We start from the raw sequence: 8,287 nt of genomic DNA, 5'->3' as shown, positions 1-8,287 counted from the left end.
TGGGGGTTAAAGAGTTTTAATGTTGTTTTTTTTTTCAGATCAAATGCCACTTCTTTAACGCGTCGTCAAAAGTAAAATCATCGACTACAGATTCCTGAACATCGATCCGACTTCGTTTTGTCGTTATTGCGTGAATGTGTGTCAAATTGTGTTGAATACAAAGTGAGGATGATAATCCCGATCAGATGTTTCACGTGTGGCAAAGTGGTGGGCAATAAGTGGGAGGAGTATTTGGGTCTGTTGCAGTCGGAGTACACGGAGGGAGACGCTTTGGACTCTTTAGGTCTGAAGAGATACTGTTGTCGAAGGATGCTCTTGTCCCACGTTGACCTGATTGAGAAGTTGTTAAATTATGCCCCTCTTGAGAAATAGATGCACTATCTTGTTACGTTTTCTCTTTTTGTATGAGGTTGGAATTACTGATCTTTATTATAGCTGCGAAGCTGTAAGCTGAGCGTAGCTATATTGCGGTGCTCTTGGTTTTTTACGACTCGAAGAGGAGTATTGGTTTTCTCTCGGTCTTTTTTTTTTACAGGAAGTAGATTTGTTCACGCGGCATTTTGACCTAAAAGCGAAAGTGAGAAAAGCTGCCTTGATGAACAGATTTTCGCTAAGCGAGAGAAGTTTTTTGATCATGCGCTGCGTTTAGTGAATGACTTTTTGACTTTGAAAAGTAGTTTTTGACTGAATGGCACATATAGATAACCGTTTTTAGCCGTTTTTTGGGTAAGTGGTCCAATTTTTTTGCTTTTATTTCGGTTTCTTGTAGAAATAAATTTTATTTGATACTATATTGAAATGCCAACCTCGGAAACTGATGCCACAGTGTTTTACAGAGCCTGAAAATGCGTTTCAAGTGGAAAATTGGTGCATATTTCTTGTTTTTTTAGTTAATTTTTGGCTTTTTTTTCTATTAATTTTTTCTTTTTTGGATATTTTAACCATCTTTTTGTCAAAAATCAGTTAATATGGCAACTTCTCTTTGATAATTCATATACTCAAGGCCTCTTTCTACCTCGATGTAATTTTGTTTTATAAAATTGTAAATACTCTAATCCGATTTTGATAGTTTTTTCCGATTTTCGTCAGTTTTTTGTTTGTAATTTGGTTGTAATTGCTAGAAATAGTCTTTTTGTGCAACATGAGGGAGTTTAATTTCGTTTCAATAAAAATTCAATCATTTTTGGCATTAAGTTTTTGAAAAACAGTAAAAACTTCTTCATAAATGCAGTCTTAAAAGTTTTTTGACCATTTTTTTGCAAAATGTTTCAATGTTTCGTATTTATGAATTCTGCATTTTGTTATCTTCAGGAGGATAGATCTTTGTATCGGATGACTAGTTATCCTTTCTATTACTTGATTGCTGAACATTGAAATGTATTCATTTTTCTTGAATATTTTAAATTGATTTTTAACTTTCAAAAATCAAGAATGTCTTTTTTTAACGGTGTTGCTTACCTTGTACCAATATTTTTCGCATTCTGGTTAGTATCATTCTAGCTTCGGCCTGGCATCTACATTTGTTTTCGGTATATTGGTTTTTTCAGTTAAAAATGAATGATTTCAGCTTTTCCTTAGATTTTCGTCATTTCTTTGGTTTGCAATTGATTTCTTTCAACATAAGAGCAGGACTGAAAATTTGATTGCAAGCCTTTTCCAAAGTTTCCACTTATGATTATTTACTGCAATTTTCTTCTGGTCTTGGTATTAATTCAAACGATTTTTTGCTTTTGCTTATTCTTCTGCTGCTTATGTCTTTTCTATGATCAATTTAATTTTTGAATTAGTATGAAATCATGTTGTCTAGCATATGTACAACAAGGACAAGTGTATGCTGTTTTTTGTCTTAATTGCAATGATTAGAAGTGTCATTATAGATGTTATAGGTGTCATTATAGGTGTTTTCTTATTCTTAATTTTGAGCTTTCTTTTTTGAAAAGATTCAACTTAGTTTTTAAGATTATTATCTGCCGTTTGCTTTCGCAACCTTTTTGAGAATAGAATCATGAATTATTTGAGGGCAATTGATAACGTTGTCAGCTTTTAAAGACTATCAGTTTTCTGACCACCTCAATTATTTCCGATTTTTTAACGTTACCAAACGTTTTCAATAATGTAAAATTTTGCAGCATTTTAATTCTCTTGGTTACAGTGGTTTAAGTTTCACCAATTTTTAGAGCAGACCTGGAGAGTGAGTGAGTTAATGGTTTTATACAAGAGGCAGTGGCTTCCGCTGCAATTACGGTTTTGTTAGTGAAGTTCTGACGCTTCGAGTCGCTTCCGGATTTCTTCCGGCTATGTTTTTTTTGTTTCGTCGTCTGACGCTTCATCTTCGTTTTACATTTGTTCTAGAACATTCTGTCTCGTCACTGCTTAAATGACTTTTTCGCGCTTGATTTCACGCTTTCTGCGTGACCTAAATTGCGGTTATTCAGAAACAGAATCTGTTCCTAAAACAAATTTGATTGTAAGAAAACAGATTGTATGGTCCGACAGCCGAGTGGTTAAGGCGACTGGCTGTTAATCCGGAGATCGCCGGTTCGAGACGCGACAAGGAAACTTTTTTTGCACCCAAAAACAACCTCCTTTGAAATAAACTTGTAAGTTTTATAGGCGGCGGCGATAACTATTATCAACTCACTTCTGTATCTTTTGCCATCTGTATTTTACGGCACGCAAGTCTATTTCGCAGCTATTCCGGCAATCTGCCGGCTATGTTTTGTTTGTTCTTGATTTTGAGTAATAAAACTTTTCCTAACTTTTACTAAATTTTGATACCACAAATTTTGAGTTTTTGATACAACGGTTTTGAAACTGTACCGTGTTTAACTCGGATGTTGTATGGTTATATAGGCTCAGAAGTAACTCATTTTGAAGTCTGTAAATTTGATAACTTCAAATGTTGGGTGTAAGTGAAAAATTTGAAGCATCAGTATAATCCGTAATTATTCAAAATTCGGGCAGAATATTGTCCTTTTTGACTTATTTTCTAGTTCATTATCTATATTAGAAAGTTTATGCACATTTTCTAAATGACCAATCATGCATACTTTGAGGCTTTCGAAGTGGTGCACTTGTTGAAAAAGCTCAGTCGGAGGTTTAGTTTAGTTGGTTTGATCGCGTAATTAAACCAGTACCATGTTCGGCTCTGGTACTGTGACCGTGTTGAAACTTGAGTCTATTTCAGATTAATCATGTACAAACTTGAGAGAGGCAATTAATTAACAATTATAATGTAAATAGCACTACTATCAATTCTGCAATAGAACTTCCAAATATCGGCGAACCACTCACACATATCATATAGTTAGAATTAATACTTTATCACAACTAATCCGATCAGCTATTTTCAATTTTCGATATCAAAGTTTTCTTGCCAATTTTTCCCGATTATATTAAAAATTTTCGAATTCGAAGCTTTCCAAAAGAAACCAACGACGTCTGATTTAGTTTACAGCAACTTGGAACAAACTGTCAGTAATTAAAAAATTGGTTTTGTTTACCATTTAGTTTTCGTGCGCAATTATTTACATCAGCAAGTTCTAAATTTCTGAATTTACTAAATTGTACAAATTTTATTGTAATTTTTTCACCGTTAATTAAGTTTATTGGCCAGAAAGAATGACATTAGTTGATACCGTGTTACCAGTTCAACTTATCGAGATCAAATCTAAATATAATGCAGAGTTCAGACGTGTTGCAATTTACGCCAGTTTTCTCCCCACATTTGATACATTCTCCTCGTTTTTCCTCAATTTACATCACTTGGGGAGTGAATTAAGTAATGGAGGAGCGAATGGCGCTTCGGGACAGTCTCTGGAACCTCCGATTGAATTCTTCTACAATGACCCGTCTGACAAAGAGTTGTTACCCATTAATAATGACACCAACTATTTGAGGGTTAGTATAGCTGTTGGAAAAGCAGCTAGTTTAGTTGACAACCAGAATATTAAGTACTTCAGTTAAAAGCTTAATTTAAACGAGAGTATCTCATTTTAAATTGTCGGCTGAAATTCTGATGTTTAGGTTTTTTGGTTAAATCCTGTCGGAGGGCAATGAAGACAAAAAATAAAATCTTGTGCTGATTTTAACAAGGAACAGACAAGGCGATGGTTTTTTAATGAATCGGAATTGGTTCGTAATTTGAGAATAGCATATCTACTGCCCGAAGTTGATCCAAACTCTTCAATTTTGCTCTACAATTTTGCTCTCAATATAACTAATTGCAGTATTCAGGCTTAAGTGCATACGCTTCAATTTTTCCGTTTTTCTTCCGGCTATATCTCTTCATTAATTCGTCATCTTCCCTATTTTTGTTATGATCACGCGGGGAGGAGTCGCTGTGAATTTTCTCGGTGAATTCTACGACTCAGCAGCTGAGTTTGTGTGCGTGACGTCATTTGTTAGTCACCTGGTCTAAATTTTGCCAATCTTGTGATAATTTTGTGATAATTTTTCGATATGCATGACATACTCACTTAATAAAATGACTCAGCACCCATTGCTAAATCTAAATTGAGAATTTAAACTCTAATTGATTTTTGAAAGAGGTCGTCCAAACAATTGCTCATCAAAGAAGCCTCAATTGAGTGTGTTTTAGTTGCCCGTTGCTCAATTTTTTGAAATGCATTCTTCGTTTCCAGGTATAATGCTATTTATTCTGACCAACTTTAGTGGGAGGAGGAACTATATACTCAAATGGATTTTTGTTAAGTCAATTTTGGCCGATCGATATAATTATCATAGAGAGTTGCGAGTGGTATCATTGGAAAGTCCGTCCAGCGTAGAAAATGGAATTAAAAAGAGATTTTTTTGAATTTTGTTTTTTTTTATGGGGAGTTATAGAGATTTCAAGTTTCGTGAACATTGGGCCGAATTACGTTGCTTTCGCTCAAATTTTCCGTCTTTTTTGTCCCAATTTTTGTCAATTTTAACGGTAGTGTTACTGGTCTTATATTTAAAGATAGAGGAGGGTTGCCGAATTGTTAGATCCGTGTTTTTCAGCTAGAATTTATGCTAAGTTTTTCAAAATTTAGACTTTTTATGTCAAAGATGGGACCAAATATGCTTTCGAGTTATCGATAATGTTCAAAATTTTCGAGTTTTCGATACTGTTCAGTTTTTGGGGCTCTTTTTGTTGTCATTTCTACGCGGTCCTTCTATTGGGAAGACGGGTTGATGTTTAAATGAGAAAGAGGTGATGATTTACAGTTATTGCAGATAAGTGCCTTAAACTTTGTGGTGTCGTAAAATTGTTAGTGAAGTTTTTGCTTCTGTCTGTTTTTGTTGTTATTTTGCAGTCTTGTGACTTAGTCTCATTAATAACAGACGCAATTTAGAATTAACGACAGGTCACAACCCGTCTCCAGTGAGCCTAATATAATTTAAAAGGGTGTAAGTTTCAACCATTTGTTTCTCGGCTTTGTTACTACAAGATTTCATAAAATAATTGTGATTTTTATAAATTTGTACATTTTATATGATTTTTGTTTTCTTTTTAAATAATAACATTATTGGTAGATCCCTTTGGCTCTCAAAAATTGTGCAATTGAGCAATTATAATGTTCGTAGTGACAAACTTCACTGCCATTTCGCGCAAAGTTTAATTGAACTTTTTTAAGTTTGCCGGTATTTATCCTTTTTGTAGTCGTATGACGTACAATGGATAATGACAGGTCTCAATTGGTCCCTATGGTGTTATAAATGAAAATTTTAGTGATTTCAGGTCCCATATCTTTTCTAATGAAGCATAGGCTTATTTGTTTTGTTTAGGTATTATCTTATGCGAGTTTGATTTTATTATTATTATTTTTAAATATAGACATCGAGTTTTGGCGTAGTTATGGTTTGTTACTTGATTTTTATGATAGTCTTTTCTAGTAGTCCTATTAACAACAAGTTTCATTGGCCCTCTAACATGACATTTTTAAAAATCCATTAGTGGTTTGTTGAAAATTCCTAATTTGGTAGCCAATTAAGCCAAGAATGTGGATGAGCGGGTTCGGGACATTGTGCGAACGCACATTACCGAGCCTCCTTGTTGGCATTAGTACTCAACCCCTCATCAAGAAACGGAATTCGTCCCGCTAACAAATCCAAAATTTTTTACTCTCTTTATGATATATTTTTGTCTTTTTGTTTGAGAATATTTTTTTCCCTTTCTATGCTCATGTCACTCCCAACTGGAGTCACGGAAATCAATCACAACCTTTTTCGGAATCACGACCTTTTTCGTCAATCTGCGTGGTATGGTTTCGTCAAAGTCTTGTACTATCGATCGTAGCCGTTCAACTAATTTTTTCAATTTAAGCGATGTTAATCGTGCTTTGCTGCTGTTATTTGAGATAGTCAGAAATGAATTTTCGAGTTTGTCTTGTTATTCAGGTCCAGAGCTGATTAGCAGTAAACGTTGGGGTGTTATTTGCGTTCCATAAATAAGGTTCCCATTTCAATGTCGCATTAAATTCTAGCTGTACTACAACCTTGCGTGAACGTGATTATTAGCTAAATAGCTAGTCTGTAGTTGTCCGGCGGAATCATACGAGTTGCTGCTGTGAAAGGCATACAGAGCATATTAAATGACTGAATGCGTTCAATTATAGATCTCCGAACAATTGGTTTTTCAGGCTTTAAAAACAGCGAAGCCATTGCTCAGAATATTCCTGCTTCCGAGAGGCGCCCCAGCGCAGTCTACTCTAAGCCTCAAATCTTCACATGGTGGGGTGTATAGCACCAAAGAGGTCAGACCGGTCATCAGCAAACCGGCCGAGTTCAGACAGATTGCTGCAATTATAGACGTCGACGTAATTCCAGAGACCCTTCGAAGAGTGAAACTGTTGAAACACACCCAGGACAAGCCCCTTGGGTTCTTCATCAGAGATGGAATAAGTATGAGGCAAACTAACTCAGGTCTGAAGAAGGTGCCCGGGATTTTCATTTCCAGACTGGTGCCGGGAGGTCTGGCTGAAATGACGGGCTTGTTATCAGTCAATGACGAAGTTTTGGAAGTTAACGGAATCGATGTCTATGGGAAGACTCTTGATCAGGTGAACACTTATTAATTGTTCTAAAGTGACTGAGACTGTGCCCGATTTTTCTTGTGCTGACGTTTATATGCGCCATATTGCTGCTGACTGTCGAATGAACTTTTATTCTATCAATACCATTCTCAAATTGATGGGAAATGAAAATCCTAGACTGATGGATGATATCACATATCTGCTAATGTTGAGAAAAATTTTACATGCTTAGTTGCTCAACTAGTTGATCAGATGCTTAGTTGTTTTTTGCCAACTTTTAACTCAAAAATGGCCTTTCTTTTCGCCCATCAAAATCGTAGCTTAAGTTGAAGATAACCAGAAATATCAGAGAGATCAGCTGATATTTAAAATATTCTTGTCTTGCTTTTTGCAGGTTACGGACATGATGGTGGCAAATAGCAGTAACCTAATCATAACAGTTAAACCCATCAACCAAAGGAACAACGTAGCTTCTCAGGGCCCCATCAGAGGAAGCGCAGCTAGCTTCAACCAATCACGATTTTCCCTGTCACAGGGCGATGACGAAGAAGACGAAGTCATGGATCTGCTCAAGTCCACATCTCAACTTCACTTGAGCACTCAAACTTTAACAGCCGCAAGCAGTAACACTTTGGATGGCCGCAGCTCAAACAGCAGATATCAACAAGCTAACAACAACAAGAAAACCAACGATCACCTGTTTCTTCACGGGAGCGCGAGTACTTTGGACCGGAAGCCCCCGCCTTATAGTGGCCGAGATGTAAACACCCAAAAACAGCCAATAAGACCCCACTCTACCTTTACGAGTCAACCAAATTTGTACGATATTTGAATTGAAAATGCGCCAAATGTGTCGATCTCTCATTCATGATTTGTCCTATTGCAGAATCACTTCTCTGAATTCAACATTTACTATTTCTCACATTTTTTCGTATTAGTAATTTGAGCTATTTGACAAATTGCAACACCTTCTTGCAGCATGAGTTGAATTGTTAGTGTCGCCCAATGAGAGGGACACAAGTACTTTTGCTTTACTCACCACCCAATGAGAGAAGATTAGAAGAAATTTGGTAGACGTCAGTGCTGTTTTTCGTACTTGATATTAGGTCACTGAGCAGGGCCTATCTGTTTAATCTTTGCAAAGCGATAGCGGGCAGGGGCTATTATTGACCTTCTCTTGTTTTTCTTACAAGCTAAAAAATTTGGCTCATTTTTTACAGTCCAAAGATCTCTTCTTACTTTTTTCTTGTGATTTCAGCTGTTTTTAA

The 8,287-nt window shown here is 36.0% G+C and overlaps 2 protein-coding genes across 2 annotated transcripts; both read left to right on the top strand.

The window, feature by feature from the left end:
- Positions 1 to 42: 42 nt before the first annotated feature.
- LOC142353017 (DNA-directed RNA polymerases I, II, and III subunit RPABC5) lies at positions 43 to 431 on the top strand. Its single transcript, XM_075405205.1, has one exon. The coding sequence runs from the start codon at positions 169 to 171 to the stop codon at positions 370 to 372; it is 204 nt and encodes a 67-aa protein (XP_075261320.1). The 5' UTR covers positions 43 to 168; the 3' UTR covers positions 373 to 431.
- Positions 432 to 3,113: 2,682 nt separating this feature from the next.
- LOC142353023 (partitioning defective protein 6-like) lies at positions 3,114 to 7,941 on the top strand. The gene is made up of 3 exons (XM_075405213.1): positions 3,114 to 3,900; positions 6,627 to 7,046; positions 7,414 to 7,941. Exons 1-3 carry the CDS (start codon positions 3,622 to 3,624, stop codon positions 7,849 to 7,851), a joined length of 1,137 nt encoding a protein of 378 aa, XP_075261328.1. The 5' UTR covers positions 3,114 to 3,621; the 3' UTR covers positions 7,852 to 7,941.
- Positions 7,942 to 8,287: the final 346 nt, after the last annotated feature.

Source organism: Convolutriloba macropyga, chromosome 14 (assembly GCF_964194025.1).
Source record: "Convolutriloba macropyga chromosome 14, txConMacr16.3, whole genome shotgun sequence".
Taxonomy (NCBI): domain Eukaryota; kingdom Metazoa; phylum Xenacoelomorpha; order Acoela; family Convolutidae; genus Convolutriloba; species Convolutriloba macropyga.
Note: the sequence above shows the minus strand (reverse complement) of the source record. Positions and strands in the feature narration are given on the sequence as shown.

Excerpts from the sequence above, each read along its gene's own strand:
- LOC142353017 (XM_075405205.1), top strand. The coding sequence starts at position 169 with ATGATAATCCCGATCAGATGTTTCACGTGTGGCAAAGTGGTGGGCAAT.
- LOC142353023 (XM_075405213.1), top strand. The coding sequence starts at position 3,622 with ATGACATTAGTTGATACCGTGTTACCAGTTCAACTTATCGAGATCAAA. Across the intron at positions 3,901-6,626 it reads ATGACACCAACTATTTGAGG|GCTTTAAAAACAGCGAAGCC; the intron begins GTTAGTATAGCT and ends TTGGTTTTTCAG. Across the intron at positions 7,047-7,413 it reads ATGGGAAGACTCTTGATCAG|GTTACGGACATGATGGTGGC; the intron begins GTGAACACTTAT and ends TGCTTTTTGCAG.